This window comes from Gymnoscopelus braueri (genome assembly GCF_963280865.1).
Source record: "Gymnoscopelus braueri genome assembly, chromosome: 11".
Classification (NCBI taxonomy): domain Eukaryota; kingdom Metazoa; phylum Chordata; class Actinopteri; order Myctophiformes; family Myctophidae; genus Gymnoscopelus; species Gymnoscopelus braueri.
Window position 1 is genome coordinate 32,519,383 of NC_137613.1, and position 22,573 is coordinate 32,541,955.

The 22,573-nt window shown below is 40.3% G+C and overlaps 2 protein-coding genes across 3 annotated transcripts; both read left to right on the forward strand.

Moving 5' to 3' along the window:
• The first annotated feature begins 3,527 nt into the window (after positions 1-3,527).
• LOC308095289 (natterin-3-like) lies at positions 3,528-6,232 on the forward strand. 2 transcript variants are annotated; one of them, XM_080442289.1, is made up of 3 exons: positions 3,528-3,589; positions 4,156-4,239; positions 4,368-6,232. In XM_080442289.1, the coding sequence occupies exon 3, from the start codon at positions 4,378-4,380 to the stop codon at positions 5,335-5,337; it is 960 nt and encodes a 319-aa protein (XP_080298415.1). In that variant the 5' UTR covers positions 3,528-3,589; positions 4,156-4,239; positions 4,368-4,377; the 3' UTR covers positions 5,338-6,232. The 2 variants fall into 2 exon arrangements, with proteins under 2 accessions (XP_080298415.1, XP_080298414.1); XM_080442288.1 differs by lacking the exon at positions 3,528-3,589 and having other exon boundaries at positions 3,607-4,239.
• A 3,277-nt stretch (positions 6,233-9,509) lies between these two features.
• On the forward strand, positions 9,510-22,350 carry LOC308095595 (coagulation factor XI-like; the record flags this gene model as incomplete). Its single annotated transcript, XM_080442646.1, has 11 exons — positions 9,510-9,545; positions 12,411-12,434; positions 13,755-13,848; positions 14,406-14,562; positions 15,244-15,353; positions 15,810-15,972; positions 16,415-16,530; positions 16,692-16,842; positions 17,476-17,576; positions 18,001-18,160; positions 22,204-22,350. 11 exons carry the CDS (start codon positions 9,510-9,512, stop codon positions 22,313-22,315), a joined length of 1,224 nt encoding a protein of 407 aa, XP_080298772.1. The 3' UTR covers positions 22,316-22,350.
• Positions 22,351-22,573: the final 223 nt, after the last annotated feature.

Sequence of the window (22,573 nt, forward strand, 5' to 3'; positions counted from 1 at the left end):
GCTTTAAAATATGTTCTGCTTCAACTAACTACCTGTTTTATTCTTATTTTTGTCTTTATTCCATTTTTGCAGTGGTGGAAAAAGTATTCAAATGTTTTGCTTAAGTAAAAGTATCAATACTGCAATGTAGAAAAATACTCTTACAAGTAAAATTCTGGAATTCTAAATTGACTTGAGTAAAACTACAAAAGTATTGGTATCAAAATGTACCAAAAGTAAAAAAGTACTCAATATGCAAGTTTTCAAATGTATAAAATCTTTTGAATATAAAATCTTTTGAAAATAGCTGATCTAAAAGCTCACAATGCGTCACGATGTGACGCATTGTGAGCTTTTACACCGGCCATTTTCAAATGGCCGAAATGTATATAGAGCTGAAGTTGTTAATGTATGTTTTGTAATAATAATCCAAATCTAAGTAACAAGTAACTAAAGTTTTCAAATAATTGTAGTGGAGTAAAAGTACAATATGTGCCTCTTAGTAGAGGAGTAGAAGTAAAAGTACTGAAAACTGGAAATACTACAAATACCTAAAAAGTGTACTTAAGTAGGCCTACAATAGGCCTACTTGAGTAAATGTTCTTAGTCACTTTACACCACTGCGTTTTTGTACTTCTATTGTTATTAAGTTATTTAGCTGTTCCTGTCGTGTTTTTCACACTTACTGCGGGCTGTGATGACACACAGGGATCAATGAAGAGTATCTATAATTTATGCACAATAAATGACAATGCGGAAATTAAACTTCCTTTTCACAGATGGAACACGACAGAGGTGGTTTCCAATCTCCTTTAGGGAAAACTCCAAAAGACTTATTTACTGTTGCCAGTTTCCTTCTCTTATCCACCTGTGTGTGTGTGTGTGTGTGTGTGTGTGTGTGTGTGTGTGTGTGTGTGTGTGTGTGTGTGTGTGTGTGTGTGTGTGTGTGGGTGTGAGGCCATGAGGCCGACTTTTGAAAAACATATTTTTGGATATTACTCCTACAGATTTGGTCCAAAAACATGCACATCGGTACACAGTATCTCTATAGTCATGTGATCAACAGGGATCGGTCCGATTTTCCAGATTCCATCCTGATTGGCTAAGATTGCCTCCCAAAGTTTGCAGGATTGCTCCGTTTTGAACACAATGCCTCAAATCATGAACGCAGCTTGCGATTTCCGTGAAATTTCACACGCACATTCCCACTAGGCCGAGGAAGAATTTTAAAATCAGACACATTTAAATCAGCCTCACGGTGGCGCTATAACAGGCCGATTTGCGTTTTTAACTATAACTGCACCGATCTGCCAGAAACTTTGCACGCACACTCCCTAGAGGCCAAGGAAAAACATCTGTAAAACATTTTTTTTTATATTTTTGTTTCTTTCTGTGCAGCACTTTGGGCAATCTTTGGTTGTATATAAATGTAATCTATAAATAAAGTTTGATTTGATTTGAACTGCTTCCTCCTCCACGCTCCTCTGTGGGCAGCACTCAGCTGGGTGAAGCTGAAAACAAGTTCCCCGGCGAGATGAAAAAGGTCACCAAAAAACAAACAAAAACAAAACAAAAAAACATTGAAGACCCTTGCTCTACGGCACTGTTTCTCAACCAGTGGGTTGGCACCCAAAAGCAGGCAAGGGACCGTAATATATTGGGCACAGACTTCTTGGTCAAAATGAAATACTCCAGTAAAGTAAAAATACCTAAAAAGTGTACTTAAGTACAGAACTTGAGTATTGTACTGTACAATTAGACCATTGTCTATCCAAAACTAGATATTCAACTTGATGTTCACAGATGGAACAAGATACAGAGAGAGAGAGGGGAAACCTTTGGAAAATGTATTTGTTTCCTTGTCACGCAACCTCACACGCTTCACACTTGCAACATGGACATTCTGTACAGCATGATTTACACAGAGTTCTCTCTCTTGACAAACTGGTTATTTGACTTGAGTTCATTCAACCTCCACCATCAGTTTGATTCTCTTCCTCATAAGTTCACGATTTCTTCACCTCAACTGTGATGTGTTTTTCAGTGCCCGTTTACTTCTCTTTTCCACCAGCTATTTAACACCAGTTTATTTTATTACATTTCATTTTATTTGATGAAGGTACAGGACAACAGTTGTAGAAAAACAGCATGTACAGTACTCGTTCATAAATAAATAAGTATATACATAAATCTATTCCATGTTCCCTGGTTATAGAGCCTGCCTGGGAAGTCAGAGGTCCCAGGTTTGAGTCCAGGCCTCAGCCATGTGTCAAAGTGTCCTTGAGCAAGACACTTGACCCCTAACTTCTCCCTGAGGCTCTGTAGCGCCCACTGCTCCCGTTACTTAGGATGGGTTGAATGCAGAGAACATATAACTGTTATAATATATATATATATATATATATATATATATATATGTGTGTGTGTGTGTGTGTGTGTGTGTGTGTGTGTGTGTGTGTGTGTGTGTGTGTGTGTGTGTGTGTGTGTGTGTGTGTGTGTGTGTCACTGTATATGTAAATATACAGTGACAAATACCACAAGGGAGTTTGGACCATATTATTATTATTTTCTTTTGCTTTAAAATATGTTCTGCTTCAACTAACTACCTGTTTTATTCTTATTTTTGTCTTTATTCCATTTTTGCAGTGGTGGAAAAAGTATTCAAATGTTTTGCTTAAGTAAAAGTATCAATACTGCAATGTAGAAAAATACTCTTACAAGTCAAATTCTGGAATTCTAAATTGACTTGAGTAAAACTACAAAAGTATTGGTATCAAAATGTACCAAAAGTAAAAAAGTACTCAATATGCAAGTTTTCAAATGTATAAAATCTTTTGAAAATAGCTGATCTAAAAGCTCACAATGCGTCACGATGTGACGCATTGTGAGCTTTTACACCGGCCATTTTCAAATGGCCGAAATGTATATAGAGCTGAAGTTGTTAATGTATGTTTTGTAATAATAATCAAAATCTAAGTAACAAGTAACTAAAGTTTTCAAATAATTGTAGTGGAGTAAAAGTACAATATGTGCCTCTTAGTAGAGGAGTAGAAGTAAAAGTACTGAAAACTGGAAATACTACAAATACCTAAAAAGTGTACTTAAGTAGGCCTACAATAGGCCTACTTGAGTAAATGTTCTTAGTCACTTTACACCACTGCGTTTTTGTACTTCTATTGTTATTAAGTTATTTAGCTGTTCCTGTCGTGTTTTTCACACTTACTGCGGGCTGTGATGACACACAGGGATCAATGAAGAGTATCTATAATTTATGCACAATAAATGACAATGCGGAAATTAAACTTCCTTTTCACAGATGGAACACGACAGAGGTGGTTTCCAATCTCCTTTAGGGAAAACTCCAAAAGACTTATTTACTGTTGCCAGTTTCCTTCTCTTATCCACCTGTGTGTGTGTGTGTGTGTGTGTGTGTGTGTGTGTGTGTGTGTGTGTGTGTGTGTGTGTGTGTGTGTGTGTGTGTGTGTGTGTGTGTGTGTGTGTGTGTGTGTGTGTGTGTGTGTGTGTGTGTGTGTGTGTGTGTGTGTGTGTGCAAATCCTATATAAACCTGCTGCTGACAAGAGGTAGACACACTGGGGGACAGCTGTAACGGTGAGTGCACTGCCTGTATTTTTTAGCTCCAAGGGTTGTGTATTAGGCCCATGAGAGAGATACAGTGTATAATGATAATGGAATTCTATAACTCTGTGATTAGAATGGTATGTGCTTGGTGTGCCAGAGATAGAATTGCTCGCTACAGCCGAAGAATATGACTTAAAAGTGCTCGATATTTATGGACATAATGGACACAAGTCAATATTGTTACATTTCTCTGTAATTCCTTATTTACAGTTAACAGTGTAACCGACAGAGATAGAAAGATGGCATTGAATTGTCTTACCTTGTTATGATAAAATATTAAGTAAAGATGTATATAATATTGCAATACTAAATATATCATAAAAAACATATCTATATGATGGCATCATATCATGGCATATAGTGACACATTCAATATAAAGTATTAGTATAGTGCAGACCACAATGACAGATGGATTTTTACCATTTACCATTTGACATTATTTAAAAACAACTTCCTAACATTGGCTTTCTGGTTAGCTTCCTTAATCTATGTACTGTATATTGCAAGACTATGAAAAAACTCTGCCTGTCCCTAGATTAAGCTGTCAGCATTGGTGCTCTTGGGCTGTTCTCTGCCAGCCTGCAGGACATTGTGAGGCGGAGCTCACGGCACAGAAGAGGTAAATGACCCTCTAAGGGATTATATTTGGAGAGATTCATTCTGATTTATTTCCATGTTGGTAAATTGGATTTGATTGCAAATGAAACACCCTGCCATGTCGTCTCTGTCTGTCCCTGCTGAACCCAGAATTGAAGAAATGTCTGACAATCTGGAGTGGCTGACTTGGACCGGTTCCCTCCCCAACGGTGCTGTGGCCATTTACAACGACTACGCTAAACGCACTGACTACGTCTGTAAATACGGATGCGATGCTGGGTTCTACAACCCAAGCCTGGGTTCTCACTGTCACTACCCTTTGGGAAACCGCGAGCTCACTTCCAGTCGATTCGAGATCCTGGTCAACAAGGACAATTTTGAGTTCCTGGAGTGGAAGGCAGGTTCCTATGGTTCGGTGCCTCCACACTCCGTCGAGACCTGTCCTGGAAGCGGCGTCTATGTGGGGAAAAACAAGTATGGACTTGGCAAGGTCCATGCTAAGCATAAGGCATTTTTCCTCCCCTGGGAGGGTGCTGAGCACTGGTATAAATCATATGAGGTACTGACCATTAACAGGGATGCCTATAGTCAGCATATCTCTGATGTCAAGTACTTCATTGATCAGGTACAGATCCTCAAGAACCCACCAGAGACCATGCACATTTCTGCTGCGATCAACAATGGGTGCCAGAATGTGTTGAAGACCGTGAAACTCGCCAAGGCAACAACGGTGGAAAACAGCTGGAACATGGACCGCTCCACCATGCTGGGCGTTGCCTCTACCGTCACTGCCCAGGTCCCCGTCATCGGCTCCACGAGCATTGAGTTGAAGGCGGAGGTGACAAAGACGATTTCCAGAGGGACCACTACGGCGGAGACCTCGAGCCACTCTGTGGAAGTGCAAGTCACCATCCCACCTAACCACTCCTGTACTGTCCGCATGGAGGGTCGTAAGATGAAGGCTGACATCCCCTACACAGCCCGCCTCAGTCGGACCTACTGCAGCGGGGAGATCAGGTCGATCTCCATTACAGGCACGTACAATGGGGTGTCGATGGGAGAGGTTCGGGCAGTGATTGAGCGCTGTAAGCCTTTGGACAACGCCAAGCCCTGCCCTTAAGACACTGATATTAAAATACCTCTGATGTCTCTGGCACCTTCATGATAAAGATTACGCTCAGGGGTGTGTGTCTGTTGAAAGACTGTTGGGTAAAACACAGTATACTGTATGAGTGAGTTGCAAAAACTGATTTCGATTGCCATCGTGAAAATGCTGTAAGAACACTCAATATATTTCAATACATGTATGGAATAATAAAATGATGTCATTTTCTCATTAAAAGACAACAACTGCAACAAACATACATACAGTACTGTACCTCCTCCCCCTCCTACCCTCCACCCACACATAAATTCAGTGAAACGTTAGTTCATGTAGACACGGAAGGCAGTATGTTTATATTCTTCATTCATACTCCCCGGACCCCCCCCATTCGCTAATAGTTATTCAGTCGTACTCCTTTAAGTCAGTACGTTTCAACCTCTCGTCATTTCATTTGCTACAGTTAACTCACTCACGCCCTCATACCCACAGTGCAACTCTGGAGGTTCATTTAAGCAGCCTCAGTTCTCTATTCATTCTAGGTGCCTAGCTGTCAGTGCCGGTCGTACAGCTGTCAGTGTCAAAATTCCTCCACCTCCCCGGCCTCCTCCCTGTGGCTTCTGGTTGGTGGGATGGTTCCATAGATGTTTGTTATGGTGGTGGTATGCTTAAGGGTTAATATGGCGTTGTTATGTTGTGTAATCTGGTGTGTTGTACCGTTGTTGTATACTTATTGTTGTGTTATACCTGTTATGCTCTGCTCAGGGGGTTTGTGATTGAAGATCTGTGTCATGTTTGCACAGGAATCGTTTTATATCACATGAGCAGAGTCACACCGCCAAACTTGATTGCAATATCATTGCATATATGGGTAATGGTTAATATGGTTATGGTTAATAAATGGTAAATGGTTCATTAACTGTCTGGTTATTTCTGAGCTGAAGTGTCTAAATGAAGAAGCGTATATAAACACCATCCAACCATACATTCATGACCCATACCCCACCCTCACAACAACACATGATTATGAATGGTAGGTCATTGTAAAAGAAGATACAGATGGATATGTATGAAATATGAATGGTTGGGCAAATGCCCAGTCCCCTTTAATTAACTCAAAGCAGAGAGAGTTGGAACTTGACCATTTAATGCCTTATATGCAATCAATAAAATCTTAAAATGTATTCTAAAAGCATTTGGAAGCCATTGGAGGGGTGTTAACATAACACCAAAAAAATCTATAATACCAGATACAGTAAACAATCTTAGATTAGATGTAGGTCTATACTATACAGTAAAAAATCTTAGATTAGATGTAGGCCTATTTGAGAGTGCAGAGGCATAATTGCTTTGATGCATGTCACATTAACGAGCGTCAACAAGTATCAGCTGACACACAACACCTCCCCTCTGCAGTGCTTTAAACTGAAAGTGACTGGAGTCTGTTTCATTTCTCTCCAAAATACCTTGAATATGATGGAAGACATGATTAACAATTACTGTGATTATGATAAGCTTTACATTTCATATCATACACCATACAGTAAGAACTCCTATAACTTGCACCAGCAAAAATAATATTTTTTTTTTCATTAAAAAAATAATTAAAAAAATATTACGATACAGTCTGACATCATGACAATACCTATCGTCACATTTTAATACCACAATAGGCTATATCGTGGGACAATATATCGTGACACTCCTATAGGCAGGGAGGGTTAATCTTTTTTTTTTTATCACTTGGGGAGGGTCATTGATTTTTTTTTGTCAAAGGGAGGGTCATGGCCTTTTAGATCAGGGCACATACATTTTCTCCAGGGGTACCCTTCTTTAAAAATGTACCTGTCCCTTAAAGTGACCTTTTGAGAAAGGTGTGTGAACAAAATAAGACAAGAACGATTGGGTATATTGTTATGAACCTCTGTGGGAATGATCCCATGTGCTGTCCCGGAGAGATGATAAGGAAAACAAACAATAAGGTCAGCATCAAGGTCAAAATGATCTAATCAGCCATATCTCACACATGCCATTGTAAGATGGCACAATTCCCATCTACTCACTAGTCTGCATCTCATTGGTGGGAATAGACAGAAATGGTGCCATGGCATCTTGTAATGAGCATTAGTGAGGACCAATTAAATTATATGAAGATATGTGTAGTATATTGTACAAGTGTGAAACATAGTTGGAAGGTCCAGACAAGTACAAGTTCCTTAAGTTGGTTTATTGTATAAAACAGAGCACAGAGTACAGGAGTCAGCCTTGCTGCATGGTGTAGCCGTTGGAAGGGGCCGCGTACCAAGAGCAAGAGCCAGGTTTCTTTGTCCTCACAGTATTTATATCTAGACTTCACATGTGTGTCTATGCACTTGCATACGTTGCCTTCGTGTGTGTTGGCTGTGCACGGAGCTAGGTGTGTGTGTGTGTGTGTGTGTGTGTGTGTGTGTGTGTGTGTGTGTGTGTGTGTGTGTGTGTGTGTGTGTGTGTGTGTGTGTGTGTGTGTGTGTGTGTGTGTGTGTGTGTGTGTGTGTGTGTCCAGAGTGTGATCTAAACCTCCATGAGAACACTGGCTTCCCAGGAACAGATATAACACATGTGTATTCTCCTGATGTGGAACATTGCCAGATGATGTGCACTCAGCATCCAACCTGCCTCTTCTTCACTTCCGTATGACCTGACTGGACCAGAGACGGCAGGTAAGGTACATTATAATTGCCCTCTATAACTAAAATTAAATATTAAAAACCAAATAAATATTTTCATTATTGAAAAAATAGTTAATATTTTATTCAAGGGGGACAACACCCATCGCAAGTTGATGATGTCATTTGTCCATGTGATCCAGCAATAAACAATCGTATTTAACCATAGACTGTAAAAAGAATGGACAGCGTTACGCCCATAGACTCTATACAGATCGTAAATGAAGCCTATTTTTCAGCAATTTCAAATCCGCCATCTTTCTATATCGCGTCATATCCTAAGCAACCGTAAATTAATGCTATTGGTTGGGACCAGGGCGGTGGTGGGGAATGAATGCTATTGGTTGTGTAGCTTGTCAATCAAAGCATCACATGGTAGCCACGCCCCTCTTAGATCATACCCTACTTTATCATCAATTTTAAAATAAATGGGACCATAATTTACCAAAACGCATATCATGGTGATTGAAAGAAGACTTTAAACTAGCGACTGGAAGCATACATTAATTATGACAATGTTTATTAAGGTAATAAAATCTTGTCTAAAGTTCGTCAAAAACCCATCCACTTGCATTGAGAGTTATTTCTTCTGACACCAGCAGGGGTAAAACAGCAAAACTACAGGCCATTCAGTATCATTCTGTTACTTCCTATATAGAATTTACAGAGGCGGATGCTGGGCCCTTCTACTTAACCTACATATCTCTGCTGTCGGACAGAAACCATCTAACTCCAAAATGTAAATTTTTCAGGAAATGAAAAAACAAAACAAAAAGTGGTGCCAGGAGGTTTTGTCCATCATTGATAAGAACAGCTGAATGGACCTCCAAGCTCACAGTGAGGTTGGAGGTCAAAAGGATGTGGAGCCTGGAGTCAGCAAAACCCTATAGCCCAGGCCTTGTAGATGTATCATTACAACAGCAGACTCATAAGAGATTTTACCATAGCAGGGTGGCCATGGGTTGAGGTGTCCATGTGTGGTATTGTTATCCCGTAATTGCTCCCCTGAGTGCTAAATATGACCACCTGCGTAAAGCTGAACTAGTTTAACCTGTTGGATTCATAAAGGTCTTCATAATTATTATTATAAACAGCACCCTGACCTGTGAAAACAAAATGGCGGTGCTACGTAGCTTATTTCATATTTTAGGCTTAAAGGCAATGGGCATTTTTGAACGGAGAATCCTCCGTTCTAACAAATCGATTCAATGGTATGCGGCTTTAGCCCCGCCCCCCCCCCTATAAGTGCGAGAGGGAGTGAACGCCCACAATTCAACATCACAGCCCCATTTGAGCCAGAGACGGAGAGACAGGAAGTTGTGTGCTCCTCGCTCCCAGCAGAGAGCAATTTGTTCCGTATTTTCATAAACATAGCCCCTGTTCATCAACACTGAATTCAACAGTAATGAACAAAATACAACACACAACACAAGGAGAAGGCCAGAACGTTTGTCGTAGGACCCAGGTTGGACCTCCAGCGCCATTATGTTCAGTCTTCTGGCCGCACTGTCGTGGAAAACGGTAAACGGAAGAGTGGCCCCAAAACACGTCACCCCCATTTCTTTCGCAGACAAGCGGTTCTTGTATTATTGTCTCCGCCAGGCCGAAGGCATGGCGAGAGAGTATGTTTTGCCCCCTGTCCGTCCGTCCGTCTGTCCGTCCGTCCGTCCGTGTGTCCGTCCGTGTGTCCGTCCTTCTGTCTGTGACCAGCTAATCGCCGCCACCGTTGGCCCGGTCGCTGTGAAACTGTGCACACACACTCCCTGGATGCCACAGCAGAACCTCTGCTTTTTTAGATCAGCCTGTCATAGCGCCACCATGAGGCCGACTTTTGCAAACCATATTTTTGGATATTACTCCTACAGATTTTGTCCAAAAAACACGCACATCGGTACACAGTATCTCTATAGTCATGTGATCAACAGGGATCGGTCCGATTTTCCAGATTCCATCCTGATTGGCTAAGATTGCCTCCCAAAGCTTGCAGGATTGCTCCGTTTTGAACACAATGCCTCAAATCATGAACGCAGCTTGCGATTTCCGTGAAATTTCACACGCACATTCCCACTAGGCCGAGGAAGAATTTTTAAATCAGACACATTTAAATCAGCCTCATGGTGGCGCTATAACAGGCCGATTTGCGTTTTTAACTATAACTGCACCGATCTGCCAGAAACTTTGCACGCACACTCCCTAGAGGCCAAGGAAAAACATCTGCCCTGTATTTTTCACATTTGCCCTTTATAGCGCCACCAGGAGGCCGATATTTTTGTTTCTTTCTGTGCAGCACTTTGGGCAATCTTTGGTTGTATATAAATGTAATCTATAAATAAAGTTTGATTTGATTTGAACTGCTTCCTCCTCCGCGCTCCTCTGTGGGCAGCACTCAGCTGGGTGAAGCTGAAAACAAGTTCCCCGGTGGGATGAAAAAGGTCACCAAAAAACAAACAAAAACAAAACAAAAAAACATTGAAGACCCTTGCTCTACGGCACTGTTTCTCAACCAGTGGGTTGGCACCCAAAAGCAGGCAAGGGACCGTAATATATTGGGCACAGACTTCTTGGTCAAAATGAAATACTCCAGTAAAGTAAAAATACCTAAAAAGTGTACTTAAGTACAGAACTTGAGTATTGTACTGTACAATTAGACCATTGTCTATCCAAAACTAGATATTCAACTTGATGTTCACAGATGGAACAAGATACAGAGAGAGAGAGGGGAAACCTTTGGAAAATGTATGTTTCCTTGTCACGCAACCTCACACGCTTCACACTTGCAACATGGACATTCTGTACAGCATGATTTACACAGAGTTCTCTCTCTTGACAAACTGGCTATTTGACTTGAGTTCATTCAACCTCCAGCATCAGTTTGACTCTCTTCCTCATAAGTTCACGATTTCTTCACCTCAACTGTGATGTGTTTATCAGTGCCCGTTTACTTCTCTTTTCCACCAGCTATTTAACACCAGTTTATTTTATTACATTTCATTTTATTTGATGAAGGTACAGGACAACAGTTGTAGAAAAACAGCATGTACAGTACTCGTTCATAAATAAATAAGTATATACATAAATCTATTCCGTGTGTGTGTGTGTCACTGTATATGCAAATATGCAGTGACAAATACCACAAGGGAGTTTGGACCATATTATTATTATTTTATTTTGCTTTAAAATATGTTCTGCTTCAACTAACTACCTGTTTTATTCTTATTTTTGTCTTTATTCCATTTTTGCAGTGGTGGAAAAAGTATTCAAATGTTTTGCTTAAGTAAAAGTATCAATACTACAATGTAGAAAAATACTCTTACAAGTAAAATTCTGGAATTCTGAATTGACTTGAGTAAAACTACAAAAGTATTGGTATCAAAATGTACTTAAAGTACCAAAAGTAAAAAAGTACTCAATATGCAAGTTTTCAAATGTATAAAAATCTTTTGAAAATAGCTGATCTAAAAGCTCACAATGCGTCACGATGTGACGCATTGTGAGCTTTTAGACCGGCCATTTTCAAATGGCCGAAATGTATATAGAGCTGAAGTTGTTAATGTATGTTTTTGTAATAATAATCCAAATCTAAGTAACAAGTAACTCAAGTTTTCAAATAATTGTAGTGGAGTAAAAGTACAATATTTGCCTCTTAGTAGTGGAGTAGAAAACTGGAAATACTACAAATACCTAAAAAGTGTACTTAAGTACAGTAGGCCTACTTGAGTAAATGTTCTTAGTCACTTTACACCACTGCGTTTTTGTACTTCTATTGTTATTAAGTTATTTAGCTGTTCCTGTCGTGTTTTTCACACTTACTGCGGGCTGTGATGACACACAGGGATCAATGAAGAGTATCTATAATTTATGCACAATAAATGACAATGCGGAAATTTGAGGAAAGTATTGCAATAGCATGACTTTATCAACCTACAATGAGAGCATTGTAGGTTGACTAGATACCCAAACTAGATATTAAACTTCATTTTCACAGATGGAACACGACAGAGGTGGTTTCCCATCTCCTTTAGGCAAAACTCCAACAGACTTATTTACTGTTGCCAGTTTCCTTCTCTTATCCACCTGTGTGTGTGTGTGTGTGTGTGTGTGTGTGTGTGTGTGTGTGTGTGTGTGTGTGTGTGTGTGTGTGTGTGTGTGTGTGTGTGTGTGTGTGTGTGTGTGTGTGTGTGTGTGTGTGTGTGTGTGTGTGTGTGTGTGTGTGTGTGTGTGTGTGTGTTGTGTGTGTGTGTGTGTGTGTGTGTGTGTGTGTGTGGGTGTGTGTGTGTGTGCAAATCCACCAGTTAGTTTGGTCCACCTCAGAACAGAGAGTGTTATGCTGTGATTTATGGGTTGGCCATACAGCAACTATATAAACCTGCTGCTGACAAGAGGTAGACGCACTGGGGGACAGCTGTAACGGTGAGTGCAGTGCCTGTATTTTTTAGCTCCAAGGGTTGTGTATTAGGCCCATGAGAGAGATACAGTGTATAACTAGAAAAAGTGCTCCTCGGAGCACAGGTCTCCGCCAGGTCAGATACGTTATTGTGGCCTCCTGGTGGCGCTATAATAGGCCAATGTGAAAAGGGTGCCATTTGTTCAAGGGCTTTTCACTGCAATCGGACACTGCATTCATGATTTGAGGCATTTTGTTCCAAAAATATGTTTGCAGAATTAGACCTGCTGGTGGCGCTATAACAGGCCACTGTGAAAAGGGTGGCATTTCTTCGTCGGCCTAATAGAAATGTGCGTGTGAAATTTCACGGAAATCGCAAGCTGCGTTCATGATTTGAGGCATTTTGTTCAAAACGGAACAATCCTGCAAACTTTGGAAGCCAATCTTAGGCAATCAGGATGGAATATGGGAAATTGGATAAATCCGTGTTGATCACATGACTATAGAGATACTGTGTACCGATTTGTGTGATGTTTGGACAAAATCTGTAGGAGTAGTATCAATAAATGTGTTTTGCACATATCGGCCTCCTGGTGGCGCTATAGACGGCCAATCTGAAAAATTTGGGCCAGAGGTTCTGAGTTGGCATCCAGGGAGTGTGCGTGCACAGTTTCGCAGCGGCCGGGCCAACGGTGCCAGAGATTAGCTGCTAAGGGACGGACAGGACGGACACACGGACGGACGGATGGACGGACGGACGGACGGACGGACGGACGGACGGACGGACGGACGGACGGACGGACGGACGGACAGGGGGTAAAACATACTCTCTCGCCATGCCTTTCGGCCTGGCGGAGACAATGATAATGGAATTCTATAACTCTGTGATTAGAATGGTATGTGCTTGGTGTGCCAGAGATAGAATTGCTCGCTAGAGCCGAAGAATATGACTTAAAAGTGCTCGATATTTATGGACATAATGGACACAAGTCAATATTGTTACATTTCTCTGTAATTCCTTATTTACAGTTAACAGTGTAACCGACAGAGATAGAAAGATGGCATTGAATTGTCTTCCCTTGTTATGATAAAATATTAAGTAAAGATAATATTGCAATACTAAATATATCATAAAAACATATCTATATGATGGCATCATATCATGGCATATAGTGACAAATTCAATATAAAGTATTAGTATAGTGCAGACCACAATGACAGATGGATTTTTACCATTTACCATTTGACATTATTTAAAAACAACTTCCTAACATTGGCTTTCTGGTTAGCTTCCTTAATCTATGTACTGTATATTGCAAGACTATGAAAAAACTGCCTGTCCCTAGATAAAGCTGTCAGCATTGGTGCTCTTAGCCCTGTTGGGGCTGTTCTCTGCCAGCCTGCAGGACATTGTGAGGCGGAGCTCACGGCACAGAAAAGGTAAATGACCCTCTAAGGGATTATATTTGGAGAGATTCATTCTGATTTATTTCCATGTTGGTAAATTGGATTTGATTGCAAATGAAACACCCTGCCATGTCGTCTCTGTCTGTTCCTGCTGAACCCAGAATTGCAGCGCACCTCCATGTCTGACAATCTGGAGTGGCTGACTTGGACTTGTGCATATTGCATATTGTGTTTTGCATATTGCATATTGCATTCCATGGCCCCGTATTGCTGCTAACAGCTATATTTGGTTTTGAGTTTAAACTCACAGCTGGTGTTCAACAAAGGTTACATGACCCACATGTTTTCATTCCAAATGAATTTCCCAGTTAAGTATATATGTCCATTGTCCAAAACTGTTACTTTTCAGGATTCAAATAAAAAAATAGCAAAAGTAGTAGATCTACAAGCTCAAAACGCATCACTTTGCGCCGTGTTTCGAGCTTGTGGATCTGCTACTTTTGTGCTTTTGTGTGTGTGTGTGTGTGTGTGTGTGTGTGTGTATACCTGCGTGCATGCGGGCGCACGCACATGTTTCCCCATTTGTCCAGAGTGTGATCTAAACCTCCATGAGAACACTGACTTCCCAGGATCAGATATAACACATGTGTATTCTCCTGATGTGGAACATTGCCAGATGATGTGCACTCAGCATCCATCCTGCCTCTTCTTCACTTTCCTACGACCTGACTGGACCAGAGACGACAGGTAGTTACAGGAATGTAAAAAGTAATGTCCTGCCTCCTTTATGTAGTATTTTATTCTGTGTAGAATGACTGTTATTATTATTAATAGGTTCTGATTTAATAGACCAGTACCGCTTGCTGAAAGGTTTGTAAAAGGTGGTGTTAAAAGGTGGAATTATCCACTGCAGTCTGCCCCTGTCCTTGGCAGTGAAGGCAACAAACCAGATGGTGATTGGATGCAAACCACCAGTGATGAGTGGAGCAACGCTGCTATGGAGTTTTAAAGGGCTGTCCTGAATCATCTGCCACCCATATAAAAAAAAAATAGTTTCGTTTTGGGATATTCTGCTTACAGTTGGATCCCAACCCTGTCCTTGGTGACACATATAGATGTTCTCAGCTTTCTTGTCATTCCTTGGCTGTCTCATCAGGTGTTTTGAAGCTTATTTCTGTTACTAAAATTTGTTTAATGAGAAAAAACTTAAAATGAAACCAGAGGGTAATCAAAGCGTACATATTTACTGCAGGCCAGTTATACATTAACTTTACTGTAGATGTGCAAATCTACTGTAGAAGGTGTTGCACAATAGGTCATTATTGTTTGCGATGCAGCCTGTTCTATTTACTCACCGGACTTATTTTAGTCAAGCCTTGGAGACTTTGACATTTGATTAGCAATTGCCAATGTTTTCATGCTCTATAGGCATTTCTTCTGCTACCTGAAGTACACTACCACTGGACAGCCTAAGACACAGAAGCCACTGCTTGGTGTGACCTCTGGCTACTCTCTCAAACCTTGCAGTCCTAAACCTGGTATGTGGTCAGCTACCAGTTCGCCCCATCTTAACCACATATACTATACAGTGGTGGAAAGTAACTAAGTACATTTGCACACTTTTCTTTTTAGAGCTTTAGATTTTTTTCATTTTCAGATTTAGATTATTACACAACATTCGAAAATATCCGATCTACAACCTCACAACGCAGTGTGACGTGTTGTAAGTGTGTAGATGAGCTATTTTCACAATTTGTCATACAACAAAGTATAAGAGTTTAAGTGGTTAAGCTATTAGTATTGATACCTGCTGTTTAGACTACCATGTACAGTATGTTCTAGAGGATCCTATTCTGTGTGTGTACTTTGTCAACAATTCTGTATCATATATTAGGTTGACACTGTACCTCATCATGCATGCTGAAGTCAATCCTTAAATGCCAATGTAAAATTAGTGAAACTCCCTTCTCTCTGGTTGAGTTACTGTCTGCCAGATGTCTGTCTATCCCCGGCGTATGAGAATATCGACTTCAATGGGGCCGACTACCGCACCTTGTTCACAGCAGACTATGAGCACTGCCAGAGATCCTGCACCCAAGACCCTGGCTGTGAGTTCTTCACATTTGTCAGTGGACTCTTCAGAAGAGAGGATATCAGGTAAATTATTATAGTGCACACATGCACTTTTCTTAAATCTTGTAGACCTACAACTTCGAACAACCTTAGTATCACCTCATCATCCATTGAGAGGTCTCCATGGAATTATAATAATGAATAATGTGTTTGGTTCAATGGCTTTTAGCGAGGATCAAATGATGACGATCTGTAAATCTATCCATCTATCCACAACTTTGGTCCCAACGAACCACTTTCTAGATTGACGTGGAATTTGCTGTGCACCTTCAATGAACCTGAACTGATTTATGTGACCCCATGTCCTTTCCTATAGCGCCTCCCCCCCTGTTAGTTCAACATACCCACTTGTCTTGCACACAAGAAGTTAAAATTGAATAGCTGGTTATATGGTAACTGTAAAAAACGGAATGGTCTGTATTAAAAAAAACGTTCTTGCTGAAGATTGTGGAAATTCTGTTTGTAGATACAAGTGTCATCTAAAATTCAGCTGGACAGTACCCAAGCTTCCAATGGTAAACGCAAAAGATGGTGTGGTCTCAGGATTCTCCCACAAATTGCACCAAGCCAACCAGAATATGCGTATGTTGACACGCGCATACACGACTACATACACAAACAGCTATTGCTTCACTATTGATCAAACAAGTATGGAATTGTTAAAACATTGAGTAGATTAATGTGCATTTTTCACACTGTGTATGTATTTGTGTCTGTCTGTGTGTGTTTGTGGGCATGCACAGCAGCATGTCAGACCAGGATGTTTCCAAACACTGAGATTCCAGGACATGACCTCGACATGCTGCTTGCAGTCTCACCTGATCACTGTCTGAGCCTGTGTTCTAAGCATCCACTCTGCACCTACTTCACCTACTTCAATGACACTGACAAAAGGTGAGTGTTAACCGAAGCAGAAGCCTTGTGTGTCCATATTTCATATTTTTCTTTTTTCTTTTTTTCTCGAATGAATGCCCTATGATGGCGTCACCCAAAAGTTTTGAAAAAAGCCAATCTACAAGCTCACAACTGCTGACCTTGAGTTATTGTACATATTAGATTTTACACATAATATCATCAATGTTGGATGTAAACCTTGTAGGTACATAACCGTTACCTTTCAGGAAATGGAAAAAATAACCTGTGTTCCAGTGGATCCAATGTAGTTATTATTTAGTCACAAGCTCTTGTTAATACTTTTCATAGGTTAAATATTTATAAAACCCACAGAGATACTTAACCCCCTTCGCCCTGGCGTCCCTATTTTGGGCATATTATCAGAGGCGAAATCTTTCAGAACGAACATCTTATATATAGACAGACATGACTTCAAGGATTAATGATCCTTTTAATCCAGACAGTTTTGCTCCATGGACCCTTTTGTAAGTAACATTTGTCCTCCTCATCTTCTTATATTTCAGCTTTCTCCTCTTCCTCTTTTTTCTCCTTCCTCCTAAAATTGCCTGACCCGACCTTATGCTGTGCAGCAGCTATACTGTAAGTCCTACTTGTCAATCATTATGATTCCAGGTTCCATTGCTACCTGAAGAACAATGCAAATCAAATGGTGACTAAAGCAAATGAAGCAGCCGTCTCTGGAATACCAACTCACGTCTGTCAGCCTGATAACAGTATGTACTTGTCAAACTGCAAAAAGAAAACAACTGAATAATTCATGTCGGTCGGTCGGTCTGTCCATACGTACGTCCCTATGTCCATCCCAACGTTGTGAGTGCGATATCTCAGGAATATCTTTAGGGAATTCCATGACATTTGGCATAAACGTCCACTTGGACTCACAGATGAACTGATTAGAAGTACAGGGTTACTGTAGGTGGTAAAGGGTCAAAGTTCTAGATCCCTGTGACCTCACAAAACATGTTTATTAATTCAAAGTCTTCATTCACTTATGCGAGTCTGGGTAGACACGTACAGTATTGGCAGAGGCCTATGAGATCATTTATTTTATTAGACTCATTCATTTTCCTATTTCCTGTTTTGTTGTTTTAACGTCCCAAGCAACATAATGTTGTCACTATCATGTTCCACTCCTAGGTTGGGTGAAGGCGGTGTATGAAGGTGTTGATTTCCAGGGATCTGATATGCGTTATGTGTTACTGGACGATCCAGACACCTGCCAGAGAAACTGTACTGAAGATCACAACTGTCAGTTCTACACCTACGTCAATGAGGCTTTCTTTGACTCAAGCTATTGGTATGTTTTATGGACACGCACACGCACGCGCGCGCACACACACACACACACACACACACACACACACACACACACACACACACACACACACACACACACACACACACACACACACACACACACACACACACACACACACACACACACACACACACACTTTGTGCACCTGTCTAAAGGGGTGGTATGCTCAAGGATGGGCTAAAATACATTAAAAAAAATACATTACAATTGTAAAATTGATTTTCTTTTTAATACAAGATACCCCATATGTAAATGTTCAGAATGACACTGCAATCATAAAAGTATCCTTCGTCAGTTAAAGGAGTAGTTCACCCAAAAAATTACTTATTTTCTATCAATTGCACACCCCATGAAGCCTTGAATTCATGAATCTTTTAACGTTTTTGTCGCATTCCTAAACTAATAATTTGATTCCTGTCTCCTACCGGCTAATATATCCAGTAGGAGACACAAAGTAGATTATTTGTGTCTCCTACCGGAAATACACCCAGTAATCAAATTATTGGCTTAGGAATGCGACAAAAAAAAAAAAGAATCCATGAATTCAAGGCTTCATGGGGTGTGCAATTGATAGAAAATAAGTAATTTTTTGGGTGAACTCCTCCTTTAAAGGGGAAATCCACCCATTTTCAATATTTAACTATGTCATTAATATAGCATAAAGGAGTTGTGTGGAAATAAGAAAAAATTTAAAAAAAAATTAACATTGCAAAAAAAATTAACATTGCAAAAAGATTAACATTGCAAATTACACTGTGATGACTCATCATGGTGTAATTTGCAATGTTAATTTTTTTGCAATGTTAAATTTTTTTGCAATGTTAATTTTTTTTTTTTTTTTTTCTTATTTCCACACAACTCCTTTATGCTATATTAATGACATAGTTAAATATTGAAAATGGGTGGATTTCCCCTTTAAGCTGTTAATCCGTTCAAATGGATTAACAGTTTACCTCTCCTTGGGACCTTGGGGTCCCAACAGATTTAAAGGAAACTAGAAAAAGTGCTCCTCGGAGCACAGGTCTCCGCCAGGTCAGGTAAGTTATTGTGGCCTCCTGGTGGCGCTATAATAGGCCAATGTGAAAAGGGTGGCATTTCTTCCTCGGCCTAGTGGGAATGTGCGTGCAAATTTTCACGGAAATCGCACGCCGCGTTCATGATTTCAGACATTTTGTTGAAAACGGACCAATCCTGCAAACTTTGGAAGTCAACCTTAGTCAATCAGGATGGAATATGAAATATCGGACAGATGCGTCTTGATCACATGACTATAGAGATACTGTGTACCGATGTGCGTGATGTTTGGATAAAATCTGAAGGATTAATATCCAAAAATGTATTTGACATAAGTCGGCCTCCTGGTGGCGCTGTAAAAAGCAGATGTGAAAAATGCAGTGCAGATGTTTTTCCTTGGCCTCTAGGGAGTAGGCGTGCAAAGTTTCACGCAGATCGGTGCAGTTATAGTTAAAAATGCAAATCGGCCTGTTATAGCGCCACCATGAGGCTGATTTATTCCTCGGCCTAGTGGGAATGTGCGTGTGCAATTTTATGGAAATGGCAAGCTGCGTTCATGATTTGAGGCAGTTTGTTCAAAACGGACCAATCCTGCAAACTTTGGATGGAAACCTTAGCCAATGAGGATGGAATATGGGAAATCGGACAGATCAGGGTTGATCACATGACTATAGAGATACTGTGTACCGATTTGCATGAGGTTTGGTTAAAAACTGTAGGAGTAATGGAAAAAAATGGGTTTTGCACAAATCGGCCTCCTGGTGGCGCTATAACAGGCCCATGTGAAAATTTTGAGGCAGAGGTTCTGAATTGGCATCCAGGGAGTGTGTGTGCACAGTTTCGCAGCGACCGGGCCAACGGTGCCGGAGATTTGGTGGTAACACACAGACAGGACACACGGACACACGGACGGACGGACGGACAGGGGCGAAAACATACTCTCTCGCCATGCCGAAACGGACAGGGGCGAAAACATACTCTCTCGCCATGCCTTTCGGCCTGGCGGAGACAATAAGCACGGGCTATTAATGTATTTGGCCATGGACCCCCATCTGAAAATATTTGTGCCAGCTAGGGACCCCCATCAGAGAAGATTTGTATTGTTAAAATATTTCAAAATTATTCCAAATGTTTCACAATTCTTAAAGATTTGTCAAAATTCGTTGAAAATAGCAGTTCTACAAGCTCACAACGCGTCGCATTACGGTGCTTTGTAAGCTTGTAGATCAGATATTCTTGAATAATGGAAGTATAAAATAGGTTTAATGTGGTTAAACTGCTTTTGATGCTATATTAACACATTTAAATGTTCTACAGAGGTCTGAAACACATCAATGTGGTCCCAAATATTGCCCAGATAAAATTATTTGTTTGAAAATAATTAAGTTATCTCTAGTTAGTAGCGTAATTTGTAAAGTTATACATGCTTAAAATGATACATTAGTGTTTTACCATGAAGTTTAACTTGCTAGTTTAACCCATTTAGACCTGTTTAACCTGATATGTCTTTATACCTTTCAATCCGGGAGAGCATTTGTGTCGCTATAGCAACTTTTATTTATTTATTTTAATTTAAAAATCACACCCTGTGTGAAGTGGGCGGTGTCTTGCTAGCTAATCACAATACTGAATGGAGTCAACCAATCATGTACAAAAAATAAATACATTTATTGAAACAAACACTCTTTATGATGGACGGAACCATAACTTGAAAAAAACAAATTTATGTTTTTTTTCAAGTTATGGTTTCTTATATAGGGCTATGCACATGTGTCATGTGACACTGGCCAATCACAGTCCTGAATAGACTGTGATTGGCCAATCACAGCGCAGGATAATTGTACAAATTTCCTGGGCCCAGATCACAGCGCAGGATAATGTACAAATTTCCAAACCTCACTTATAGGGGCGGTTTCACCGCCCAAAAAAATAGCTTTTTCAGAAAACAGAAGGCGTTTTTAGAATCGGCCTCAGGTCTAAATATTTAGTGTACAAAAAAAAAAACTCTTTCGGATAGACATTTCAATATGAATTACAAATTAGTTTTGCATTTCAAATAGACAGGGTATTTCAAATACACATCCCATCTGCCCATCTGTGGTGTAGGAGTAAAAGTTGTCACCCACCATCTTGGAGACTCGATTCATCTGTGATGCTTCTGGTTTGGCCGGCGCAGACAGATGCTGGGAGAGATAATATAGCATGTTCCTCCGCATCTCTTACAGTATGCCTGTGAAACTAGTCACTGTCCAGAGAACAGAAGTGGTTGGTGACTCCATGTGTATCAGAGGACACGTAGTTATCAACACCAGTGGTTCCCAAACTTTTTAGCTCGAGACCCAAAAGAGAAATTTGATGTCTACCTGGGTCCCAAACTAGTGAAAATAGCCGTGTCGCGATGTGACAGCTTGTAGCCTATAGCAGCTATTTTCATTACTTCTTAAAAGTAGTTTTTTAAATCTTTGGAATGTTTTAGATTATTTTTTTCACGAGTCCGTGACCCACAAATTGGTCCCGACCCAGTGTTTGGGAAACAGTGATCTACATCTTCCCCACAAACTAGCAGTTAGAAGGCAGCGACCATGCAGTATAATGCATTGTTCAAGGGGAATTGTCAGAATGATTAAATTGGGGAGAAGAAAAAACTAAATCATACTGGACAATATATAGACAAAATCAAATATCACAATATTATTTATCAAATATACCTTTATCGATGTTGTAATGCCAATATAATACTGTGATATTAAAAAGCGCAATTGCGACACGTTGTGAGCTTGTAGATCGGCTATTTTTGAAAGTATGAAATAGGGCTTAAGTGATTTAAACAGACAACACTCACGTATGCCATATCACAATATTACGATATCCAAAATCCCCAGTCTCATATCATGAATGTATGCTAACATTACACACCCATATGCACATGGATATCAATTGGATCTAATATTATCGACAGTTGTTTTGTTTATGCATTATTTAACACTGTGATTGATGTTGTATTTCAGGCGTCGTTGCTACCTGAAGCGGGTCATTACGATGCCTGCTCCTCCCAAAATTACCAAACTGTATAATGTTATGTCTGGATTCTCCCAGAAGAATTGTCAAACCTCCCCCTGAAGGAACATCAGTCCCAATTCTCACTTCTACCTGGCAGTGTATTTCTACACAGGCACAAAGCAAGCTTCACATCTGTAATAATCACGGCAGGCATGAATCCTGTGATAATAAAACCTGTTTTGTACCTCTAATAGCTTAGCCTGAGCATACTGGACAAATGACCAACATCCTTGGTTGATGTGGAAATAAACTGAGTCTTGGAAAGTGAATTCTCTGGTGTAACATAATGGTTTACATGAGTAATCTTTTTTTGTCTTT

Bases quoted from the DNA above. Each gene is read 5' to 3' on its own strand.
- LOC308095289 (XM_080442288.1), top strand. From the start codon at position 4,109: ATGTACTGTATATTGCAAGACTATGAAAAAACTCTGCCTGTCCCTAGA. The intron at 4,240-4,367 runs GTAAATGACCCT...TGCTGAACCCAG, and splicing joins GAGCTCACGGCACAGAAGAG to AATTGAAGAAATGTCTGACA.